Here is a 26,459-nt window from a genome sequence, read left to right as displayed (position 1 = left end):
CTCGAACTGCCTTTCTGCAGCTGTTATACTATCTCTAATTAACAATGCCACCCCCCACCTCTTTTACCATTCTCCCTAATCTTGTTGAAACATCTATAACCAGGGACCTCCAACAACCATTTCTGCCCCTCTTCTATCCAAGTTTCCGTGATGGCCACCACATCGTAGTCCCAAGTACCGATCCATGCCTTAAGTTCACCCACCTTATTCCTGATGCTTCTTGCATTAAAGTATACACACTTCAACCCATCTCCTTGCCTGCAAGTACTCTCCTTTGTCAGTGTTACCTTCCCCACTGCATCACTACGTGCTTTGGCGTCCTGAATATCGGCTTCCTTAGTTGCTGGACTACAGATCCGGTTCCCATTCCCCTGCCAAATTAGTTTAAACCCTCCCGAAGAGTACTAGAAAACCTCCCCCCCAGGATATTGGTGCCCCTCTGGTTCAGATGCAACCCGTCCTGCTTGTACAGGTCCCACCTTCCCCAGAATGCGCTCCAATTATCCAAATACCTGAAGCCCTCCCTCCTACACCATTCCTGCAGCACCATGTTCAACTGCACTCTCTCCCTATTCCTAGCCTCGCTATCACGTGGCACCGGCAACAAACCAGAGATGACAACTCTGTCTGTCCTGGCCTTTAACTTCCAGCCTAACTCCCTAAACTTGTTTATTACCTCCACACCCTTTTTCCTACCTACATCGTTGGTACCAATGTGCACCACGACTTCTGGCTGCTCACCCTCCCCCTTCAGGATCCTGAAGACACGATCCGAGACATCCCTGGCCCTGGCACCCGGGAGGCAACATACCTTTCGGGAGTCTCGCTCGCGACCACAGAATCTCCTATCTATTCCCCTAACCATTGAATCTCCTATTACTATTGCTTTTCTATTATCCCCCTTCCTTTCTGAGCCCCAGAGCCAGACTCAGTGCCAGAGACCTGGCCGCTAGGGCCTTCCCCCGGTAGGTCATCCCCCCCAACAGCATCCAAAACGGTATACTTGTTTTGAAGGGGAACGGCCATGAGGGATCCCTGCACTGTCTGCCTGTTAGTTTTCTTTCCCCTGACGGTAACCCAGCTACTCTTGTCCAGTACCTTTGGTGTGGCTACCTCCCTGTAACTCTTCTCGATAACCCCCTCTGCCTCCTGGATGATCCGAAGTTCATCCAGCTCCAGCTCCAGTACCTTAACACGGTCTCTGAGGAGCTGGAGTTGGGTGCACTTCCCGCAGGTATAGTCAGCGGGGACACCAGTGGTTTCCCTCACCACCCACATCCTACAGGAGGAGCATTCAACTGCCCTAGCCTCCATCCCCTTTTGGTTTACAGAATTAGCTGCCCTGTAGACCAACTGGACCTCTGCCCTCTGACTCTGCTTCCAGTCAGTTGTACTCTAAACTCCTGGCTCCCTTCACGCTCTTTGATAAATATAGGAAATGAAATGTAAGGAACACCTTACTCCCTCCTCATCTAACTCTCTCAGTCACCAAACTCTCACTGTAGCACTCAAATGCCACAAGCTCAGCACTCCAGTGCAAAAAAAAAAGTTCAGTGACTTTCACACCAACTGGACCATCTCTTTGTTTTATTGTCCACAGGTCCAGCTGAAGCACCCCCAGCTCAAACGTATTTCAACATGTCAAAAGAATGATCTCAAAAAGTAGAGATATCTCTGAATTGGAGACGCAAAGATTTGTCAGATTGGGAATTCATACTTACCATTACTCTTCAAATCAGTTTCTGACCTCTTCATTTCACCAATGATCTGTGTGACTGAAATGGAAACAAGGCTTTGACTCACACATTAGCTTGCACTTCATTATCTTCTCCTGCCCCTCATGGGGAAAATGACATGGTAATGTCGACCTTTACTTTTCAACTCAAATTCAATTTCCCCTCCTTTCCCCATCTCTGCATGGATTGTTGTACGTCATCTCTTCCATGTACATCTCCAGTCGATTAGGGAGGGCTCAGACATAGTTAGAACATAAAGAAGTACAGCACAGAACAGGCCCTTCGGCCCACGATGTTGTGCCGAACTTTTGTCCTAGGTTAATCATAGATCATAGAATTTTGGACACTAAGGGTAATTTATCATGGCCAATCCACCCAACCTGCACATCTTTGGACTGTGGGAGGAAACCGGAGTACTCGAAGGAAACCCACACACACACGGGGAGGATGTGCAGACTCCACATAGACAGTGACCCAAGCCGAAATCGAACCTGGGACCCTGGAGCTGTGAAGCACTTGTGCTATCCACAATGCTACCGTGCTGCAATAAGAACAAATTAATCTACACTCCATTACTCTACCATAATCCATGTACATATCCAATAGCCACTTGAAGGTCCCTAACTTTTCCAACTCAACTACCTCCACAGGCAGTGCATTCCATGCCCCCACTACTCTCTGGGTAAAGAACCTACCTCTGACCTCCCCGTATGTCTTCCACCATTTACCTTAAATTTATGTCCCCTTGTAATGGTGTGTTCCACCCAGGGAAAAATTCTCTGACTGTCTACTCTTTCTATTCCCCTGGACATCTTATAAACCTCTATCAAGTCGCCCCTCATCCTTCTCCGTTCTAATGAGACAAGGCCTAGCATCCTCAACCTTTCCTCGTAAGACCTACTCTCAATTCCAGGCAGCATCCTTGTAAATCTCCTTTGCACCTTTTCCAAATCTTCCACATCCTTCCTAAAATGAGGTGACCAGAACTGCACACAGTACTCCAAATGTGGCCTTTCCAAGGTTTTGTACAGCTGCATCATCACCTCACGGCTCTTAAATTCAATCCCTCTGCTAATGAACGCTAGCACACCATAGGCCTTCTTCACAGCTCTATCCACTTGAGTGGCAAATTTCAAAGATCTATGAACATAGACCCCACTATCTCTCTGCTCCTCTACATTGCCAAGAACCCTACCATTAACCCTGTATTCCGCATTTATATTTGTCCTTCCAAAATTGACAACCTCACACTTGTCAGGGTTAAACTCCATCTGCCACTTCTCAGCCCAGCTCTGCATCCTATCTATGTCTCTTTGCAACCGACAACAGCCCTCCTCACTATCCACAACTCCACCAATCTTCGTATCATCTGCAAATTTACTGGCTCACCCTTCAACTCCCTCATCCAAGTCATTAATGAAAATCACAAACAGCAGAGGTTAATCCCAGTATCAGAGCTGGGCCAAGGTCCACTTTTGTTCTTGGTTTGCTGAGTTGAAATTTAACTAGCACTTTTCCAGGAGACACATCCGGAGTGAGACTCATCCAGAGTGGGGATTGAAACTTGGTAATTTGGTGCAGTGAGGTAAATCAGCAAAGGTAAGTGGAAAATCTAATTCTGCTGTTTTTCAGTTAAAAGTGCAGTGTGGAGCTTAGTGTCTGATTGGTTGAAGCTGCCCCCACCCTAATTGCTGAGAGGCAGTTATCTGTCAATCACCTGAGGCCTGTTTAGGGGCACATTGTATTCTTCTCTTTGAAGTTAAGGTATTTTTTGAGTCATCGGTTAGCTAAGGTCTGTATAAAAGACAGACAGACAGCGCACACAGTAAGCTAGCACTTTTCCAGGAGACACATCCGGAGTGAGACTCATCCAGAGTGGGGATTGAAACTTGGTAATTTGGTGCAGTGAGGTAAATCGGTGCAGAGTGTGAGGAGGTGCTTTTTAACCCTGTTAAGTGACTGGTAAGTAGTCTCTCTTTTTCTTTTCATTGTCTAATTTATTTATTTTTATTTTGAAATTCTAGTTGTTTAAGTTTACCAAGGGTTTAAGACATGGCAGGAGATCCCAGACCCGTGTCATGCTCCTCGTGTGCGATGTGGGAGCTCAGGGACACAGCCACTGTCCCTGGCTCCTTCACGTGCAAGAAGTGTGTTCAGTTGCAGCTCCTGTTAGACCGCTTGATGGCTCTGCAGCTGCGGATGGACTCACTTTGGAGCATCCGCAATGCTGAGAAGGTCGTGGATAGCACGTTTAGCGAGTTGGTCACACCGCAGGTGAAGGTTACTGAGGGAGATAGAAAATGGGTGACCAAAAGAAAGAGCAAGAGTAGGAAAGCAGTGCAGGTGTCCCCTGCGGTCATCTCCCTGCAAAACAGATATACCGCTTTGGATACCGTTGAGGGAGATGGCTCACCAGAGGAAGGCAGCAGCAGCCAAGTTCATGGCACCGTGGCTGGCTCTGCTGCACAGCAGGGCAGGAAGAAAAATGGCAGGGCTATAGTGATAGGGGACTCAATTGTAAGGGGAATAGACAGGCGGTTCTGTGGACGCAATCGAGACTCCAGGATGGTATGTTGCCTCCCTGGTGCAAGGGTCAAGGATGTCTCGGAGCGGCTGCAGGACATTCTGGGGGGGAGGGTGAACAGCCAGCTGTCGTGGTGCACATAGGCACCAACGATATAGGTAAAAAACGGGATGAAGTCCTACAAGTGGAATTCAGGGAGTTAGAAGTTAAACTAAAAAGTAGGACCTCAAAGGTAGTAATCTCAGGATTGCTACCAGTGCCACAAGCTAGTCAGAGTAGGAATGTCAGGATAGATAGGATGAATGCGTGGCTCGAGAGATGGTGCAAGAGGGAGGGATTCAAATTCCTGGGGCATTGGGACCAGTTCTGGGGGAGGTGGGACCAGTACAAACCGGACGGTCTGCACCTGGGCAGGACTGGAACCGATGTCCTAGGGGGGGTGTTTTCTAGAGCTGTTGGGGAGGGTTTAAACTAATGTGGCAGGGGGATGGGAACCGATGCAGGAAGTTGGGAGGTAGTCAAACAGGGACAGAAGCAAAAGGAAGTAAGGGGAAAAGTGCAAGGCAGAGAAGCCATAGTCAAAAATCTAAAAGGGTGACAGTACAAGGTACAGTGACTGAGGGGAGCTCAGTGAATAGGCCCAGTAATAACAAAAGGAATAAAACTGGAGATGTTAAGATTCAAAACAGAGGTAAAAAAACCAACATAAGTGTACTTTACCTGAATGCTCATAGTATTCGGAATAAAGTAAATGAGTTGATGGCACAAATCATCGTAAATGACTATGATTTAGTGGCCATTACTGAAACATGGTTAAAGGATGGTCACGACTGGGAGTTAAATATCCGAGGGTATCAAACTATTCGGAAGGACAGAGTGAATGGTAAGGGAGGTGGTGTTGCTCTGTTATTTAAGGATGACACCCGGGCAATAGTAAGGGATGACATCGGTGCTATGGAGGATAAGGTTGAATCCATTTGGGTGGAAATCAGGAATAGTAAGGCGAAAAAGTCACTGATGGAGTAGTCTATCGGCCACCAAATAGTAACGATATGGTGGGGCAGGCAATAAACAAAGAAATAACGTATGCATGTAGAAATGGTACAGCAGTTATCATGGGGAATTTAATCTACATGTCGATTGGTTTAACCAGGTCGGTCAAGGCAACCTTGAGGAGGAGTTTATAGAATGTATCTGCGATAGTTTCCTAGAACAGTATGTAATGGAACCTACGAGGGAACAAGCGGTCCTAAATCTTGTCCTGTGTAATGAGACAGGATTGATTCATGATCTCATAGTTAGGGATCCTCTCGGAAGGAGCGATCACAATATGGTGGAATTTAAAATACAGATGGAGGGTGAGAAAGTAAAATCAAATACTAGTGTTTTGTGTTTAAACAAGGAGATTACAAGGGGATGAGAGAAGAATTAGCTAAGGTAGACTGGGAGGATTGGTCCTTTAGAGGATGAGAAGGGAGTTTTAATAATGGGAAATGAGGAAATGGCTGAGGAACTGAACAGGTTTTTTGGGTCGGTCTTCACAGTGGAAGACACAAATAACATGCCAGCGACTGATAAAATGAGGCTATGACAGGTGAGGACCTTGAGAGGATTGTTATCACTAAGGAGGGAGTGATGGGCAAGCTAATGGGGCTAAAGGTAGACAGGTCTCCAGGCCCTGATGGAATGCATCCCAGAGTGCTAAAAGAGATGGCTAGGGAAATTGCAGATGCACTAGTGATAATTTACCGAAATTCACTAGACTCTGGGGTGGTCCCGGTGGATTGGAAATTAGCAAACGTGACGCCACTGTTTAAAAAAGGAGGTAGGCAGAAAGCAGGAAATTATAGACCAGTGATCTTAACTTCGGTAGTAGGGAAGATGCTGGAATCTATCATCAAGGAAGAAATTGCGAGGCAAAAGGATAGAAATTGTCCCATTGGGCAGACGCAGCATGGGTTCGTAAAGGGCAGGTCATGCCTAACTAATTTAGTGGAATTTTTTGAGGACATTACCAGTGCAGTAGATAACGGGGAGTCGATGGATGTGGTATATCTGGATTTCCAGAAAGCCTTTGACAAGGTGCCACACAAAAGGTTGCTGCATAAGATAAAGATACATGGCATTAAGGGTAAAGTAGTAGCATGGATAGAGGATTGGTTAATTAATAGAAAGCAAAGAGTTGGGATAAATGGGTGTTTCTCTGGTTGGCAATCAGTAGCTAGTGGTGTCCCTCAGGGATCCGTGTTGGGCCCACAATTGTTCACAATTTACATAGATGATTTGGAGTTGGGGACCAAGGGCAATGTGTCCAAGTTTGCAGATGACACTAAGATGAGTGGTAAAGCGAAAAGTGCAGAGGATACTGGAAGTCTGCAGAGGGATTTGGATAGGTTAAGTGAATGGGCGAGGGTCTGGCAGATGGAATACAATGTTGACAAATGTGAGGTTATCCATTTTGGTAGGAATAACAGCAAACGGGATTATTATTTAAACGATAAAATATTAAAGCATGCCGCTGTTCAGAGAGACTTGGGTGTGCTGGTGCATGAGTCACAGAAGGTTGGTTTACAAGTGCAACAGGTGAAATGAAAAATGAAAATCGCTTACTGTCACGAGTAGGCTTCAATGAAGTTACTGTGAAAAGCCCCTAGTCGCCACATTCCGGTGCCTGTCCGGGGAGGCTGGTACGGGAATTGAACCGTGCTGCTGGCCTGCTTGGTCTGCTTTATAAACCAGCGATTTAGCCTTGTGAGCTAAACCAGGTGATTAAGAAGGCAAATGGAATTTTGTCCTTCATTGCTAGAGGGATGGAGTTTAAGACTAGGGAGGTTATGTTGCAATTGTATAAGGTGTTAGTGCAGCCACACCTGGAGTATTGTGTTCAGTTTTGGTCTCCTTAGAACATAGAACATAGAACAGTACAGCACAGAACAGGCCCTTCGGCCCTCAATGTTGTGCCGAGCCATGATCACCCTACTCAAACCCACATATCCACCCTATACCCGTAACCCAACAACCCCCCCTTAACCTTACTTTTTATTAGGACACTACGGGCAATTTAGCATGGCCAATCCACCTAACCCGCACATCTTTGGACTGTGGGAGGAAACCGGAGCACCCGGAGGAAACCCACGCACACAGGGGGAGGACGTGCAGACTCCACACAGACAGTGACCCAGCCGGGAATCGAACCTGGGACCCTGGAGCTGTGAAGCATTTATGCTAACCACCATGCTACCCTGCTGCCCTGAGTACTGGCGCTGGAGGGTGTGCAGAGGAGATTCACTAGGTTAATCCCAGAGCTGAAGGGGTTGGATTATGAGGAGAGGTTGAGTAGACTGGGACTGTACTCGTTGGAATTTAGAAGGATGTGGGGGGATCTTATAGAAACATTTAAAATTATGAAGGGAATAGATAGGATAGATGCGGGCAGGTTGTTTCCACTGGCGGGTGACAGCAGAACTAGGGACATAGCCTCAAAATAAGGGGAAGTAGATTTAGGACTGAGTTTAGGAGGAACCTGTTCACCCAAAGGGTTGTGAATCTATGGAATTCCTTGCCCAGTGAAGCAGTTGAGGCTCCTTCATTACATGTTTTTAAGGTAAAGATAGATAGTTTTTTGAAGAATAAAGGGTTTAAGGGTTATGGTGTTCGGGCCGGAAAGTGGAGATGAGTCCACAAAAGATCAGCCATGATCTAATTGAATAGCGGAGCAGGCTCGAGGGGCCAGATGGCCTACTCCTGCTCCTAGTTCTTATGTTCTTATGTTCTTATCCCACAAAGACTGAATTTAGAATGTACAGTGCAGAAGGAGGCCATTGGGCCCATCTAGTCTGCACTGGCCCTTGGAAAGAGCACCCTACTTAAGCCCATGCCTCCACTCTATCCCCGTAACCCAGTCACCCCAGCTAACCTTTTGGACACTATGGCGAAATTTAGCATGGCCATTCCACCCAAGCTGTACATCTTTGGGCTTTGGGAGGAAACTGGAGCACCCGGAGGAAATCCACACAGACACGGAGACAAAATGCAAACTCCACACCAACAGTCACCCAAAACCGGATTGAACTCTGGTCCCTGGAACTGTGAGGCAGCAGTGCTAACCACTGTGCCACCGTGCCTCCCATTAACCTGGGTCTCTGGATTAGTAACTCAGTCAGACAAATGCTGAATTTTAGAACTGAGGTGAGAGAGACTGATTTTGATTCCTTGACAGAAGAGCACCAAGAGTTCTGAAAAAGAATTTACAGCTAACTTCTCCAGTAGCTGCAGTCCCATCTCGAGATTCAGAACATTGCTGCTGGAGCATTGTTAAGGCCCAACTATCTTCAGCTGTTTCAATAATGACTTCCTTCACCATAAGACCAGAAGTAGAGTTGTTTGCTAATGATGGCATGGTGTTGTGGACAGGAGGGAATTTAATTCAAAGGAACTATGATTTCTCCCCTCGCCACCCATCCGTAAACAGAAAAGTGTTTTTGGTTTTTGATTTCCCTCTTTATCAGCCGTGGCTTATTTTACCAAGGCTCCCAGTTTTAATGCTTTGCAATTCTCAGCAAACTCGAGATAGTGCGAATTAAAAGGGGTTAGGTTATTTTACACAAACTCAAAATGTTGGTGAAATGTCGCTACGGTGCACTCATACTGTAAGAAAAGCATATGGAAATAAAGAGGTAGTGGGCAGAGACCACAGCCAAAGTAAGAATAGTGTTTTTCCAGATTCCAGAGTCCAGAATTACAAGAGGCTCTGTGATCGGATTGAACTAAAATACATGACCTTGAAGAAAAATGCCGAAGCGGAGAGAAGAAGATACCTTCTTGTCCAAAGAGACTGTCAATCAAGAAGGATTGCAGTTGCAGGAAGAAGAACTAAAATGGACTATGTTATTATAAATGTTTGCGTGTTTTGTTTTTGTTTGAGAAAGTATATTTCTTGTCAAACTTTCTTAAAGGAAAGTGGAAAGGTGAAAAATGAAACCATCTTTGAAGTTGATGGTTTATTTACTTTTCTTGGGGGGAGATATCATGTGAGTGTCCCTTCAAGAAATATTCTGTATTATCACATGGCTTTAGTGATGTCATTGTGTGGGTGGAGCTGGGCTGCGGGCCTGGCTTTTACTTTCAATTTGTACTGTTGGAAGCTGGATTCAGACAAATAAGGCTTCTCCTCTCTCTCTGTATGTTAAAAGGTGTCCAGATCACTTGATAATTTAAAAGTGATAACTGATTTCTGGAAATAATTCAAACGTACTGTTTTGGTAAAAGGTTTTTTTTGGGTTTATTGGATGTTATCAAATTGAAACAGTTGAAAGGGAAGTCATTAAGGGTTATATATAGAGAGTACTGTAGCTGTGTGGGGTATTTATGTTTGTAGTTGATAAAAATGCTTACTGTGTCTGTTTATAGAAATGTTAACTGAATTCGTAGAATAAACTTTGTCTTTGATTTAAAGTGCTTAAGGCCTCTGTCGAATAACGCATGAAAGATAGGCCCTTGTGCTCCTCATAACCAAAATTTATAAACAGTTGTGGGTCAGGTGAACGCCAAGATATACTTTGGTGTTTTCTAAACCCCTGGCCCATAACAATGGGCCTGGCTGCAGCTTGGGTGTCCCAGATGGAATGGTACCAGATGGAATGGCCCTGTTCTGCCTGCTGCCCATCAGATGTGCCAGGGACAGGAGAGAGGGTGTCCAAGGCTGCGGTGTTCCTGCACCTCCATGGTGGGAGTCATCGGCATGGGCCCCATCACCTCCATCCCCCTCCGTGTGCCCGATGGTCCGCGGGCTACTCCCATGGCATGGGATGAGTGGAGCTAACCCCTGAGGCTCCCCGCACCCTTGCACTGCCAGTCCGCGAGGCTCGCTCCAGTCCCGAGCAAGGTCTCAATGCTCACGATGTTGGAAAAGAGGGAGTAGACCACTTCCCTCTGGGACTACCCCACATCACCCTGTGACTGTGCCACCTCCCTCTGGGTCTGTGCCACGTCAGCCAGTAACCGGTCAATACTGGTGACGCCCTCAGCCATGACTCACTTTTACTGGGCACGCACAGGAGCCACTGCAATGTCCAGGTGGCCCTGATACATGGCTGCCTGTGAGAGGGCAACCCTGTACTGGGCCTCGGCCACTGCACGCACAGAGGTCCCCTGGCCTTGGACGTCTTGACCCATGGCCGATACCTTTGCCCCCCAGGCCTTGATCTCAGATGCCACCGACATGGTTTTGCTGGGTGACATTCATGGCCGCAGCATCTCCTGCTCCTGCAGGCAATTGGACTCCTCCAACTGCACCTGCAGGTGCTGGACAGTTGCCGACACCCCTTTTCGGAATCCCGAAACCTGCCTGGGTGGCATCTAGTCGCTGGGGTCGGGCCGCCCTCTGACTGCCTGCTCCTTCAGAAGGATAGCTGGTGGTCTTCGTGAACAAGGCAGCCAGCTATGGCAGCCACAATAAGTGCTGGCACGTAGTGCAGGTTGAGCATTCGGTTACCCTCCGGGTGGGGAGGGGGTGGTGTTACGGGTCTGTGGGACGGCAGTTGGTGCCAGGCCCATGGCGCTGCCTATTCATCTTGGCTACCTTTAGGAGGTTGTGCAGTTTTTTCGGGCACTGTCCTGTCTTGGAGGTGTGTCCCACAGCGCTCATAACCTCTTCCACCTATGCCCAGGCCCAGTGTACGGTGACGGGTGGCAAACTCCTTCCCACTCCGGGGTACAGGGTTGCCTGACTCTCCTCCATGGCATCTAGCGGGGTCTCAAGTTCAGCTTCCATGAACTGGGGTCTGCTCTGCGTGCTACCTTCTTGTTGACTGGGTTGGGTGTGTGTGGGGAGCAGACAGCTCATATGCGTCTGCCGCTTGTCAGCCTCTTAAGTGTCAATCCCGACCCCGGTGAATCCAACACCATTTTTTATTGCAATCAGTCGTGCTCCACGTGGAGCTGGTGCGCACTCATTAATAATTGAAGAATTGTTCCAGGAGCTGCCCCAATTTTGCTGTCGTAGAAGTCCACCGATTCTGTCCTGGCAACAACACTAAAAATGTAAAACTTAGAATCCCACCCAGAATTTTGATTCAGTGACTTTCTTTGTTTTATTGTCCACAGGTAGAGCTGAAACTCCCCCGGCTCAAACGGATTTCAACGCGCGTCCAGAGTGATTGTCAAAAGGATGATCTGAAAAACTAGAAACATGCCTGAACTGGAGACACAAAGATCTGTCAGATTGGGAATTCACACTCACAATTACTCTTCAATTGGGAAAGTTCCATCTTCAAATTGGTTTCTGACATCTTCATTTCACCAGTTATCTGTGTGACTGAAATGGAAACAAGGCTTTGACTCACACATTAGCTTGCACTTCATTATCTTCTCCTGCCCCTCATGGGGAAAATCACATGGTCAGGCCAACCTTTACTTTTAAACTCAAATTCAATTTCCCCTCCGTTCCCCAACCCGGCACAGATTGTCGCATACTACCTCTTACATGTATATTACCTGTGGATTACGGAGAGTTCAGACATGGTTAACCCCAGGGATCAGAGGTGGGTCCACTTTTCCTCCTGGGTTTGAAATTTAACACGGCGCAATCCCAGAAAGACTGAAGACTTAAAATTAGGAGCTTGGTGCACAGTGAAGTAGAATGTAAAAGAAATCAGATAGACACGGACAGCTTAGTGAAATGAGTATACAGGTAACGGAGATAATTTAATTTGGAGAAGTTGCAATATGAGAGAGAAAGAAATTAGGAAATTGCAAAACTGTTAAGTTCACATTTGTTGGGGGTAAATTCCAGAGGATCACATCACACACAGCATTGATACAAACTATTCAGCCCAATAAGTCCATGGCAGTGTGTATGTTGTGCTTGAGCCTTCTCCCATCTTTTCACATCCAAATCATTGCAACCCTTTTGTTATGACCCTCACGAGACCCACGGGGATGATTCAATTTACCTCCCCGTGGAGTACCATCTCTCTCGGTGAGAGATGGAGGCCCAACAGTGGGACTCGTTAGTTCCCTTCGACAAAAGCTGGCTCAGGAAGGAGCTGGCATCTCAGGATCGTCCCCGCTGGGACTTGGACTGTTGCTTTGTTGCTGTATTTCCGAGCTGTGAGTAGGAAATAAACTCCTCATTGACTACAATACCTTTAGTACCTTCTACATCCAATTCCTGTCTAAATTTCCTGAACTGTATCTATACTATTTGTGTCAACCATTCCCTATGTCAACAAATTCATCATTCTAATCACACTTTGGGTACAGCTAAATTTCCTTCGTAATTGGAATATATAATTAAGAATAGGGTGACTGAACACTTAGATCAATTTCAGCTGATAAGAAAGCCAATATCAATTTAGAAAAAGTGGAATATATCCAATAAACCATCTTGAAATATTTCTGAAGAAGTCAGTTGAGAGTGGAATTACCATGGTTATGGTTATGATGCATGTGGAATTGCAGAAGGCATTCAATACGGTTTCAAATAAGACACTTTTGCTAATCCTAAAGCTCAGAGACTTGACATTAGGGAATATACACACAGTGGAAGGATTGTCAATGAAGAGATACCTAGGGCTTCAAATACAATTCCTTGATGCTAAATAGTATATTGATAGGGTGGCACTTGGCACAGTGGTTAGCATTGCTGCCTACAGCGCTGAGGACCCGGGTTCAAATCCTGGCCCTGGGTCACTGTCCGTGTGGAGTTTGCCCATTCTCCCCGTGTCTGCGTGGATTTCACCCCCACAACCCAAAGATGTGCAGGCTAGGTGGGTTGGCCACACTAAATTGCCCCTTAATTGGGAAAAAAATAATTGGGTATACTAAATTTTTATTTTTTTTTTAATTATACAGTCAGAGACAAACAAAGAAAAAAACAAGAAATAATAAATTGATATAGGCATTGGATTGGATTGGATTATTGTCACGTATTCTGAAGTACAGTGAAAAGTATTGGGCGCGATTCTCCCAGAGGGGGAGAAATCGTAAGGCTGGCGTCAAATCCGGGCGGGTTTGACGCCAGCCCCCCCCCCTCTGCGACCGGGAACCGATTCTGGTCCCCGGTCGGGGCTAGCATGCCGCCGCCGTAAACCCCGGCATCGCGGGCCTAACGAATTTTGTTAAGCCCGCTTGCCAGAGTTAGCGCCGGCTGAAGCGTCATATGACGTCAGCCGCGCATGCGCGGATTGGAAGACACCAACCCGCGCATGCACGGATGACGTCATCGCGCATTTGCGTGAAACACGCGCATGCGCGGGCCGGGATGCCCCTCAGCCGCCCGCGAAGTGATACAGCGGGGCGGCGGAGGGACAAAGAGTGCGCGGGCATCGGACCCCCTGCCCGCGATCGGTGCCCACCGATCGCGGGCCCATGGCACCCTTGGCACGGCCGTGGTACTGACGTGACAATTTTAAAAATCGGGACTTTACGGCCGTTTTTACGAACGGCCAGACCAGGTGTGTTTGCCGTTCGTAAAATCCGTTCGGCCCATCGGACAGCTGAGAATCGCTGCTGGCCGTAAAAAAACGGCGGCAGCGATTCGTATCGGGAGTCGGGCGTGGGGGAGGGGGGAGGGGAGAATAGCGGGAGGGCGTCGGACTAGCGTGGCCGTAAAATGTTACGAGCCACGCTATTCTCCGCACCGTCGTGAGTGCGGAGAATTGCGCCCATTGTTCTTTGTGCAGCTGAAACAGATCATACTGTACATGAAAAGAAAATACATAATAGGGCAAACAGAAAGTACACAATGTAAATACATAGACACAGGCATCGGGTGAAGCATGCAGATGTGTAGTAGAGAAGATGTGTGAAGAGATCATATCAGTCTATAAAGAGGGTCGTTTAAGAGTCTGGTAACGGCGGGAAAGAAGCTGCTTTTGAATCTGTCAGTGCGTGTTTTCAGACTTCTTTATTTCCTGCCCAATGGAAGAAGTTGGAAGAGTGAGTAAGCTGAGTGGGAGGTGTGGACAGAGTCAATGGATGGGACGCGGGTTTGTGTGATGGACTGGGTGATGTTCACAACTCTGTAGTCTCTTATGGTCTTGGGCCGAGCAGTTGCCATACCAGGCTGTGATGCAACCAGATACGATGCTTTCTATGGTGCACCTGTAAAAGTTGGTGAGAGTCAACGTGGACATGCCAAATTTCCTTACTTGGAAAGTATTGGAGAAACCATTCTTGGAGATCTGTTTGCTATTTTGGACATCTATTAATGAAGGGACAGTAAAGTATAGAGATCATTCAGTGTAGTTTCACCAGGATAGCAGGGCAGCAGGGTAGCATGGTGGTTAGCATAAATGCTTCACAGCTCCAGGGTCCCAGGTTCGATTCCCGGCTGGGTCACTGTCTGTGTGGAGTCTGCACGTCCTCCCCCTGTGTGCGTGGGTTTCCTCCGGGTGCTCCGGTTTCCTCCCACAGTCCAAAGATGTGCGGGTTAGGTGGATTGGCCATGCTAAATTGCCCGTAGTGTCCTAATAAAAGTAAGGTTAAGGGGGGGGGGTTGTTGGGTTACGGGTATAGGGTGGATAGTTTGAGTAGGGTGATCATGGCTCGGCACAACATTGAGGGCCGAAGGGCCTGTTCTGTGCTGTACTGTTCTATGTTCTATGATAAAAGTGGAGATGGAAAGATTGAATTTTGAGAGATTTGGTCTGTTCCCATTGCATCAGAGAAAGCAATCAGGAAATTCAATAGAGGTCCTAAAAATTGTGATTTAATGAGTAGAGCGACAATATTTTCTCAGATTGGGGAGTGGCATGTATCAATTTAAAGTAGTCACTTAGAGAGTAGGGAGTGAGTGTAGAGTGAGGGAGCAGGAGAGAGTGACACATGAGTAAGGAGAGTGTGGAGTGAGTAAAAACAAAAAGGTAAGATGTAAGGAGGATTGATTTATTTGCACAAAGTGATCACTTGGAAATGTTCTGGCAGAAGGAGTAATTTCAGGCAGAGCACCCTGCATCTTTTACGAGAATAGGTGTGAATCAGGTCTCGATTTCTCTGGAAACTGCCAGTTTAAGTTGACCAACCTTGTTCTGTTGCTTTGGTATTTCTATTGAGCCGACTCATTCTCTACTTCTGTAATGTCCTCCAGCCCTACAGCCCTCTTACTTATCTGCACTGCTCCAATTATCACCTCCAAAGCATACTTGCAGCTAATCACCACCATTGGTAGCATTTGTTATGACACCCTGGATGAGAGCGCAGTCAATTCTAGCCCCACAGGCCCCAGAGTCCCAATAAGGAAGTGAACAAACAAATATGATGAACAGTAGGGCCCTGAGGGTAATGAGTTCACAGACAGAGAATAAAGGGATGGTTAGGAAAGGGGAGGGGAGCTTTGCCTCGTGGAGAGAATAGTGAAATGGATGCTGGTAACAAGACGCCAGGATTGGGAAAATGCAAAGTGAGCCAATCAGGATATATGGCCAGGTCAGAAGGTGTATACATTAGCCTATGGGAAGCTTGTATGCGAATCTTGCTGTGATTCAATCAATATGTGCTGTGATTTCTTTGTCTTAACCCTCACTAACTTTTGGGAACTTTAGAAGACAGCTGTGTGTGTTCTAATGTCCCACGAGTGAGTCAGCCTTGCAAGCTGGTGGAAATAAAACAATAATTGATACCTGCTAATCCATCTCAGGTTTTATTGAGTCCAGACTGGCAACAAAGAATCAGGGATTAACATTTGGTGCCAAAATCGGGGATTTCTCTAGATGCTTGCCTTTCATCTGCAAAATCAGAATTGGACTGCTCTCGGAAGGGGAAAAAGGAAATGGTCCCACGGTACGAGTACATAAAACTCGCCATATCGATTTTCCTCTCTCCCGTATTCTGCTAACAGTCTAATCACTCGCATTTGATCAGGTAAGATCGTCTCGACAAAATCAAAGGTCAATCTGGTGGATTAGAAGAATTGATTCCAGTCAATGCAGGTACGGCTGAGGGTTGGAATGAGGTAACAATTCAGTTGGTGACTGATGGAATGTTGCCTGGTCAGTCAGTTGCATGTGAGTAGAAAATTAAAAATTGGTTCTATTAAATTACACTTTAATTCGGTTAAGGTCTTTAACAGGTTGAGGTAATGTCACAGAAACAGTTCAGTAAAAGCCCGCTGGTGATATCTTTGGGGACAGTTCAATTCGAATTGGCTAAAATTGGTTATATTAAATTACACTTTAATTCAGTTAAGGTCGTTATTGGGTTGATGTGATGTCGCAGAACAGTTCAGTAAAAGACCGCTGATGGAATGTTTGCGGACAGTTCAATTCCGTACAAATATAATTGGCTACGTTAACATTTATTGTTGGAAGATATATTTTTGAGTGAAACATAGAATTGGGAGATGAATGGCCACTAGGGGGAACCAGTCACAAGGGGACGTTTCGAATCGTATCGGAGAGCTCAAAAAATAAGAGATTCTGTTTTAATTCTTTCATTTTTCAATTCCAATTTGCATTGTTTGGTTGGTTGAGATGAATGAAAGTATAAGGATTTGAATTCCTTTTGGTTGAATGGAGATCTCCAATGAATGAATGAGTCCGGTTAATAAGAATTCGTGCATTCTTAGTTTTTTTAAATGTTGTGTTTTGCAAAACGCAGTTGAACATCAATTAGGAGGTTTTAAAGTGAGATTTAAAATGGGGTAAGTATTTGAACGTTCTTTAGAAACTTAGTAATAATGATTAACATTGTGGGAGTTAATTAGACCATAATTCTGAGGAAGTAAACAAAAGTGAAATCAAAATGTATAAATTGGGATTTATAAATGATTCGTTGCAACTCGGCATAGTCTTGGCTGCTAAAAAAAAAAATTAAATAAATAAATAAAATTGCTTCACATCAATTAGAAGTTATAAATGGCAGGCAAGAAATGTGATCAATATTATGAGGTAGAAACTTAGTATGCTCAGCACTAAATTGGTGTTTGCACAAACAAAAAGAGAAGTTTTACTCCCAAGCAGTCAGAGCTCTGTGCAGGCAATTACTTTGAAACTAACCAGTTGAAATTGACACGGCACAGCTCCACCAGGATCCTAGTGCCCGATGCATCGCAAGAAAGTTACGAGCAGAAGAAATGAAGTTTAGAGGATTAAATACCTTGTAGAAGGAGCTTTAAGGAATAAAGATATTAGACCAGAAGTTAGAGATTACATTAGAGAGTAATGTATAACCAATGCTAACCACTGCGCCACTGTGTTGCTCAAATGTTCCAGCAAAGCCCAGCGCAAATTGAGGGCAAAAGGTGTGTGAGTGCCCAGGGAAGGTAAGACTCCTCTGGTGATTCTGCTGTATGGATCAGAGGATGAGAAGTGCCACGAGAAAGAGAGGGCAGCTGGAGCAGGATAGTTTTCGAGATGCGCCACAGGAGAAGGTGACGGACAGCAAGGGGGCAGTACTGATGCCCAGTGGTTGAGGGAACAGTTGGTGGAGTTTGTGAATGTCAAATTACAAGAGCAGAGGAAAGAGGCTTTGAAAGACTCAGTTAAGTTGTTGGAACTGCTTGAGGGAGTGGAGCAGAGACTGACGCTCAGGCCCTGGTGATCCAGAAGGTGGAGGAAGCGGGGGTGGGGGGGGGGGGGGGGGGGGGATGAGGTGTGGATGGCCACACTGGAGACAGCATTGGGGATGGTCTTGGACAGTCAGAATAGGCTGTGACAGAAATTGGAGGAGCTGGAGAACCACTCCAGGAGACAGAACCTGGGGATTGTCGGGATGACTGAGAGCATCAAAAAAGAAGAAGTTGGCAAGTTGATGGGAGAGGGAGGCCTTCGACTGAGGTGTATCGAGCGCACAGGGCGTTCAGGAGGAGGCTGCAGGTGGGGAAGCCGCTGAGGGCGATGGCGGTGTGACTGCATTGATTCTTGTACAAAGAAAAGATCCTGTAATGGGAGCAGACTAGGACATGCACTTGGGAAGGGAGTGAGCAGCGGGTCTACCAGGACCTGGGTGTGGAGCTGGCAAAGAGGAGGACCGGGTTACACCGGATAAAGATAGGCCCCTTTCAGAAGGGGGTGAAGTTTGGGATTTTGTACCTTGACCGCTTGTGGGTGACACATCAGAAGCAGGAATTTTATTTTGACTCGCCAGAAAGACCATCGACTGGGAGGTGTGTGAGGACATTGAACTTTGGATAGGAGCTTTGTCTTCATTGTAATTGGGTGGGCAATTTGGGGTGGGTTTCGACGGGAGAGTGACAATGATGAGTGTGCCTTTTGTTCTCGTTGTTTGTTGGTGGTTAGGACGATTGTGGTGGGGGGGGTGGACTGGACTGGAGGGGTGAGGGTGGCCTTGGGCGGGGGCTGCTAGGCTAGCTGGGCAGGCTAGTAAACAGGGGTAAGTGGGGTTGCTAGGACGAAGGCGTGGGGGAAGAATAGGGTTGGTTCTTTGTTTGAAGATGCAGGAAAGGGGATGGGGTTGGTTGGCGTGCTGCAGTTGGCAAGGGAGTGATGGCGGAGATCCGAGGGAGAGCCTGATTGGTGCATGTCGTGGGCTCGCAGTTGACACAGAAAGGGTTATGGCTGATCGTCAGGGTGGGGGGAGGGGGGGCAGGGAGCCCCTGACGAGGCTGGGCATAGAATCCCTAGAGTGCAGAAAGAGGCCATTCAGCCTATCGAGTCTGCACTGACCCTCTGAAGGAGCACCCCACCTAGGGTCAGGTGCCCAACCTATCCATGTAACTCAGTAACCCCACCTAACCTTTTGGACAACTAAGGAGTAATTTTAGCATGGCCAATCCACCTAACCTGCACACCTCTGGACTGTGGGAGGAAACTAGAGCACCCGGAGGAAACCCACGCAGACAAGGCAAGAAAGTGCAAACTCCACACAGACAATTACCAAAGGCCAGAATTGAACCCGGGTCCCTGGCGCTGTGAGGCAGCAGTGTTAACCACTGTGCCACCCTGCCGCCCATGGTCACATGGAATGTGTGAGGGTTAAATGGGCCAACATGGGTTCACTCATTTTAGGAGTCTAAAGGTTGAAGTGGTATTTCTGCAGCAGATGCACCTGAAATTAGGGATGAGACAAGGCTGAGGAAGCGACGGGTGGGGCAGGTGTTCACTTGGGGCTGGATATGAAGAAGAGGGGGGGTGACAGTATTGGTTAATAAGAGGGTGGCATTTGGGGAGCATTGTGGCCAATCTGGGAGGTAGGTATGTGTGGTTAGTGGGAAGCTACAGAGGTTGCTGGTAGTCCTGGTAAACGTTTATGCCCCGAATTGGGACGGTGTGGACTTTATGAGTTGGGGATGATTCCGGACCTGGACACTGATCGGTTGATTATGGGATGATTTCAATATGGTCTGTGGACCCGTGTCTGGAGTGGTCAAGTTCAAACCTCATCAAAAGTGTTGGCTATGTCTAGGGAGCTGAAGGGGGGGTCATGGAGTGCATTGGGAGGATGGGAGAGTGGACCCATGGAGGTTTGGGAGGCTGAGGGCGAAGGGGTTCTTGTACTACTCCCATGTGCACCGGGTGTATTCCCAGATTGATTTTTTCATAATGGACAAGGCGCTGCTGGTAGGGGTGTCCGATTCGGAGTACTTGGTGATTGTGGTTTCTGACCATGTGCCTCATTGTGTGGATTTGTAGGTGGTTCAGGGGGAGGCCCAACGGCCGCAGTGGAGGTGGGATGTGGGGCTGTTGGCAGATGAGGAGATGTGCGAGTGCGTGAGGGCTGCTATTCGGGGCTGTATGGAGTTTAACAACATGGGGAAGGTCACAGCCCCCATGTTGTGGGAGTAACTCAAGGCAGTAGTTAGGGGGGGCAATTATATTTTGGTTTGGGTGCATAGGGAGAGGATGGAATGGGAGGAGAAAGCAAGGCTGGCAGGTGAGACTCTGAGGGTGGAGCGGAGGTACTTGGTAGCACTGGAGGAGGTCTTGTGGAAGGAGAGGCAGAGGCTCCAGATGGAGTTTGGGTTGATGTCTGCGGGGAAGGCGGTGGGGCAGTTGCGGAGAGCTAGATGGACAGTTTACGAGAATGAGGAGAATAGGATACTGGTCCATCAGTTGAGGAAGCAAGCAGCAGCAAGGGAGATTCCCTGTCAACAGAAATCCCAGAAAGGTGGGTGCGAGGAGTTAGCTTTTGTCTATTTCTCCTGGATTGATTGCCCATTTGAAAGCTTGGAGTTGGTAGAGTTTCAGTGAAAGTTTGCTTTACCTATATTCATCCTCTTAGTTGATCAGTTCCAAAAAAATTGTTTATAATCAATAAACTTAGACAGTATTTACTAAATTGGTGGCTGAGCCTTTGCCACATGGTTATGTCACTGTCAAACTCAAACAGTTTAAAAGGGCAATTTGGGTTACAGTATTTGGATGTGCACAGCTAAATTAAAACAAGTTTAAAATATCAAAAGACCCCTTTCAAAACGTTCACTAGCTTGGTGCTGCAGAGTTAATTTGTATGAGTTCCCCTTATTGCACAATTCAACTCTTGGAAGTCAGTATCCTGGCATGTTTGGCAGTGTCACTTTAATTGGAAACTGAGGAAATGAAACTTGAAAGAGGCTGAACAAAAATGCTGAAGATTGCAAATTTCTCATTTTTTATTTTTAATAGGTGCTGCAGATGCGAAACTCAATCCTGATAATGGCAAGTAGTTAGAATTTTCATTTTGACAACAGTATTTATTTATTAATAATAGTGGAAGTGCTTTAGCGTAGAGTCCAACTTGCATGTCTCCTTTCACCATCACCATTTGCAAGTCCCAGCTCTATTTTACTCCATAGAATTCCTACAGGGCAGATGGTGGCCATTCAGACCATCAAATATGCACGGACCCTCCGAAAGAGCATTCTACCCAGATCCACTCCCCCCGCTCCATCCCTGTAAACCCACCCAACCGTTGGACAATAAGGGGAAATTTAACATGGCCAATCCATCTAACCTGCACATGTTTGTTCAGTGGGATGAAACCGGAGCATCCGGAGGAAACCCACGCAGACCGGGGGAGAATGTGCAAACTCCACACAGCCAGTTACCCAAGGCCAGAATTGAACCCGGGTCCCTGGCGCTGTGAGGCAGTAGTGCTAACCATTGTGCAGTCCATTGGTGCATTACTCCTGCATTATTAATGCATGTTCATTTATGTATATCTTTGAATTAACTTTGTGAACTGTCATTACCGGATACATAACGCCATGGTCCAAAGTTTTAAACAATTCACAGAACTTACACAGTATAATTGCAGTTCCTAGAATCACCACCGACAGCAGGATGGAGAGACCCAGGAGAATGGAGATGACCAGAGGTGGACATTTTCCTCGGACAGGGTCTGCTGATCGGACACCTTGTTCTGTGAAGAGTACGAGAATGTTATCGCTGACAGGGGGAGAGGGACCCGTCTTGTTCAAAAGACTCAGAATCTTTCCGCATTTGCTGCTGGAGAGAAGGCAAGTGCTGCTGTCAACACTGGACATTTTTAAACTTTGCACAGCTGAACAACATTTTTTTGATTAAAGAACATTCCATAAGGGCGGCTTCAAGATCGAAAGTAGACAGGAAACTGAAATGAGGCAAGTTATGGAGCGTTACAAAAAGAATATACTAAATATAATTTACTCATTTAATCCTCATCAGACATGGAATAGAGACGATTGTTCATCATACGCCTCCCCCGAATCAATTCCTCAACATTTCATCGTCCTTCATCAGCATCTTTACTTCAAAATCCCCCTCACACATTTCAGTCAATAACATCATCAAATTGTTTGTTTTCTACCCCCTCTGTTTTATCTCACTGTTTATTATTAATTTCACCATTAGTTAAAGGGATGGTCACAGGGGGCTTTCTGCCCCCATTACATTCACTCACTGTTTCGTCTAAAATCACTAATTCAAAAGTGGAATTTACCAACAAAACCTTTTCTCAACCAACGAGAAAGTAATTCAGCTGAATTTTAATGAATTCCAGTGAATTAAGAAGGACTGAATAACTGCACAATAATGACTGGATCACTGGTGTGTACCTGACTCCACTTTTTCCTGATTTTTCCTGTCTCCTCTTGATCGATCGATATTTTCATATGTATCATCCAGCTCCATGTTCTCAGCTGGATGAACTTCTCAACTCGAGAGGCAGCTGGAGAAAAGAAACTTTCTTCTGGCAGTTCAACTTCCTGCACATTTAACTTTTCATCTGAAAAGCCACAAGCTATAGGATGATCAAGATAATTTAGCATTTCTGCTTTTTGACGATGGCACGGAATTGTTCCTATTCCCCTATTCCTATTCCTGCTGTTGATGACTTTAATATCCCTTCTTTAATTGGTTGTGGAAATACTTGCAGCTTAGTTTACCTGTATTTACATCTTCACAGAATTCTGTATTTGAATCTACAGGTCATTTTGTTCATCCACAATCTTCCAACATCTTACGAGTGTCTGTTCCCTGTCCATTGAGTGCATAATCCCATTCCAGTGGTAATACAGGGAATCAAGATGTTCGGCATGAAAAAGCAGAGCCCTGCAGAGCTGAGAAATACCTCACTATCAAACGAGATTCTGTTTTTTTTGGCCTCGGTAAGGAACTCCCACCAAGGCTGCATTTCATTTCCTGCACTCTCTCCACCCACCTCAGCATCCCCACCATGGCCTCCGTACCCGTTATGGGATCCTGGAGGCCCCCTTTACCCCACCTCATAAGGGTACCCGCAGGCCCGATTACTGGAACTGGCAACCTAGAACCTGAGCTCTGCCACCATGGCACACTGGCAGCGCCCCTGCCAGCCGGGAAGTGCCAGCATCTGGTGCTAACATTTTTAAGTGAGCTCACTGCTCACTTAAATATGGAAATCTGGATTACGTTCAGCGAGCATCACATATCTTGTGAGAGATCCCTCGCAAGTTTTAACGGCCTTGTCACGAAACCAAGTGGTGCGCGACAAGGCCGCTCGATCGTGCCCGATGTACTTGTAGGATAAAAGAATGTAATTCTGAAGCAGATGGGTTGAAAGCAATAATAAAACGGACAGGATTCTCCGTGACATTGTACCGAAATCATGAAAGGCCACTCCCCCCCCCCCCCCCCCCCACCTCAACCAGCGACACCCACCGGGGAACACCAAGGGCCACACCGCGGCAGCCCCCAGTGACGGCAGTGCCATCAAACGGTGGCCCTGTGTTGAAGAAAAATATGCCAGCACTTTTTGCCAAAGGTCCTTTATTTAAACACAAAGTTCGTGGAGGGAAATTAGAGTGACCACAGTCCTTCTAATTGTCCCCACTTTACAAAAGGTAAGGCAGTAATTTATATGGTACAATAAGCAATATTTAGGAAAACGAGGCATTCCTTTGATAAGCCCAGAGACAGAAAAGCGAGCCGAGTTAAACAACAGGCCTTGCATTCCTAGTCCAAGGAAAATAATAATTGTCTGTTGTCAGTAAAACAATGTGTAGCTGTGCGCTTGTTTACATGGTCTGACCTTCTGCCTATTTCATACAGAACATTCTGGACTGAAATAAGGCTAAATATCCACCATGCTTTGCCAAGTGCCTATTTCCATGAAATACAATCAAGCAGCTGGTTAAAATGAATACAGGGTATTAAGGCAACTGCTCCGCCAACTAAAGTCCCTTCTACACCCTGGCAGCAGGGACGGGCGCCAGGAACGGGGGCAACGACGGAGCCGAGGTGCGGGGGTGGGGCGACATGCGTGGCTGGGGCGCGCAGTGACAATTGGGGCCACCATGTAGCCCGTGGTACCTGGTTGTGTAAGGGTGTATGCGCCACGATAACATGTTTTCCCCTCACTCCCTGCAGATTATCATGGTGTCCGTTGCCCTGCCTGCAGCCCTGTGGCAGTGTGGGCAGTGGCGGCTCAGAGAGGCGGTGGAGGCTGCAGCAGAGGAGCGGGCTGCAGAGGGGCAGGTACCAGCCACTCACGAACAGGAAGGGGTCCCAATCTATGAACGTTCAGGTGGTCAGTGACCACCAGATGAGGATTCTGCACGTCTGCGCCCAAATCCCGGGCAATGGGTTACCCGTTGCGGTCATGGCTGATGATGTCTATACGGAGGCCACAGACCGACATGGAGACCCGTTACAGTGATGTACACTGTGCAATCAGGGGTGCCGTCGAGAGGTGCTTCTGGGTGCTGAAGATGCGCTCCAGGTGCCTGGAGCGCTCCGGAGGGGTCCTCCAGCACAAGGCCAGGAGGGTCAGCTGCATCATGGTGGTCTGCTGCGTCCTCCACAATATAGCCCAGCAGAGGGGCGATATTCTGGGGGAGGAAGAGGAGCAAGGGGTGGTCAATGAGCGGGACCTGGTGGCCAGGCCAGGTACGGGAGGCCGCACTACACCATTGGCAGGGCCAGCGAGCACAGGACACTTTAGTCGACATGTTTCACCAACTAGGGGGAAGGAGGGTTGCTGGGCAGGGGCACAGACACCACATTAGCAAAACCCTTCACCACCAAATGCCCTCACCTCCCACACCACCGAACACCCTCACCCCCCCCCACCGACCTCCCTCACCCCCCACACCACCGACCTCCCTCACCCCCCACACCACCGACCTCCCTCACCCACCACCACCACCGACCTCCTTCACCCCCCACACCACCGACCTCCCTCACCCCCCACCACCGACCTCCCTCACCCCCCACACCACCTGACCTCCCTCACCCCCCACACCACCGACCTCCCTCACCCCCCACACCACCGACCTCCCTCACCCCCCACACCACCGACCTCCCTCACCCCCCCACCACCGACCTTCCCTCATCCCCCACCACCACCGACCTCCCTCACCCCCCACACCACCGACCTCCCTCACCCCCCACCACCCGACCTCCCTCACCCCCCACACCACCGACCTCCCTCACCCCCCACACCACCGACCTCCCTCACCCCCCACCACCGACCTCCCTCACCCCCCCACCACCACCTCACCTCCCTCACCCCCCCACCACCAACCTCCCTCACCCCCCCCACCACCGACCTCCCTCACCCCCCCCCACCGACCTCCCTCACCACCCACACCACCGACCTCCCTCACCCCCCACCACCGAACTTCCCTCACCCCCCACACCACCGACCTCCCACACCCCCCCCACCACCGACCTCCCACACCCGCCACCACCGACTTCCCTCAACCCCCACCACCACCGACCTCCCTCACCCCCCACACCACCAACCTCCCTCACCCCCCACCACCACCGACCTCCCTCACCCCCCCACCACCGACCTCCCTCACCCCCCCCACCACCGACCTCCCTCACCCCCCACCACCGACCTCCCTCACCCCCCACCACCGACCTCCCTCACCCCCCACACCACCGACCTCCCTCACCCCCCACACCACCGACCTCCCACACCCCCCACACCACCGACCTCCCTCACTGCCACCCCCCCCCCACCACCGACTTCCCTCCCCCCCACCACCGACCTCCCTCACCCCCCCACCACCGACCTCCCACACCCCCCCCCACCACCGACGTCCCTCCCCACATCCCCCCCCCCCTGACCTCCCTCACCCCCCCACCACCGACCTCCCTCACCCCCCACACCACCGACCTCCCTCACCCCCCACACCACCGACCTCCCTCACCCCCCCCACCGACCTCCCTCACCCCCCACCACCGACCTCCCTCACCACCCCACCACCGACCTCCTCACCCCCCACAACCGACCTCCCTCACCCCCCCACCACTGACCTCCCTCACCCCCACACCACCGACCTCCCTCACCCCCCACACCACCGACCTCCCTCACCCCCCCACACCACCGACCTCCCTCATCCCCCACCACCGACCTCCCTCACCCCCCCCACACCACCGACCTCCCTCACCCCCCCCACGCCACCGATCTCCCTCACCCCCCCACCACCGACCTCCCTCACCCCCCCACCACCGACCTCCCTCACCCCCCCACACCCTCCACCACAGACCTCCCTCACCCTCCACCACCACCGACATCCCTCACCCCCCGCCACCGACATCCCTGACCCCTCACCACCGACCTCCCTCACCCCCCACCACCGACCTCCCTCACCCCCCACCACCGACCTCCCTCACCCCCCACCACCGACCTCCCTCACTCCCCACCACCGACTTCCCTCATCCCCCACCACCGACCTCCCTCACTCCCCACACCGACCTCCCTCACCCCCCACCACCGACCTCCCTCACCCCCCACACCACCGAACTCCCTCACCCCCCACCACCGACCTCCCTCACCCCCCACACCACCGACCT

General features: G+C 48.7%; 1 protein-coding gene across 3 annotated transcripts in view; it reads right to left on the bottom strand.

The window, feature by feature from the left end:
• Positions 1-22,377, bottom strand: part of LOC119957172 (CD209 antigen-like protein C) — an 82,620-nt gene extending 60,243 nt beyond the window's left edge. For 2 of the 3 annotated variants that reach the window (XM_038784963.1, XM_038784964.1), the window contains exons 1-4: positions 22,232-22,377; positions 21,439-21,558; positions 11,501-11,575; positions 1,722-1,775 (exon numbers count right to left, since the gene is read on the bottom strand). In XM_038784963.1, the coding sequence (XP_038640891.1) occupies positions 1,722-1,775; positions 11,501-11,575; positions 21,439-21,558; positions 22,232-22,307 (325 nt within the window). In that variant the 5' untranslated portion in view covers positions 22,308-22,377. The remainder of the gene's footprint in view (positions 1-1,721; positions 1,776-11,500; positions 11,576-21,438; positions 21,559-22,231) is intronic. The other variant, XM_038784965.1, reaches the window with a different exon arrangement.
• Between the last annotated feature and the right edge of the window lie 4,082 nt (positions 22,378-26,459).

This window comes from Scyliorhinus canicula, chromosome 25, assembly GCF_902713615.1.
Source record: "Scyliorhinus canicula chromosome 25, sScyCan1.1, whole genome shotgun sequence".
Taxonomy (NCBI): Eukaryota; Metazoa; Chordata; class Chondrichthyes; order Carcharhiniformes; family Scyliorhinidae; genus Scyliorhinus; species Scyliorhinus canicula.
This window is presented reverse-complemented; position numbering and strand designations above follow the sequence as displayed.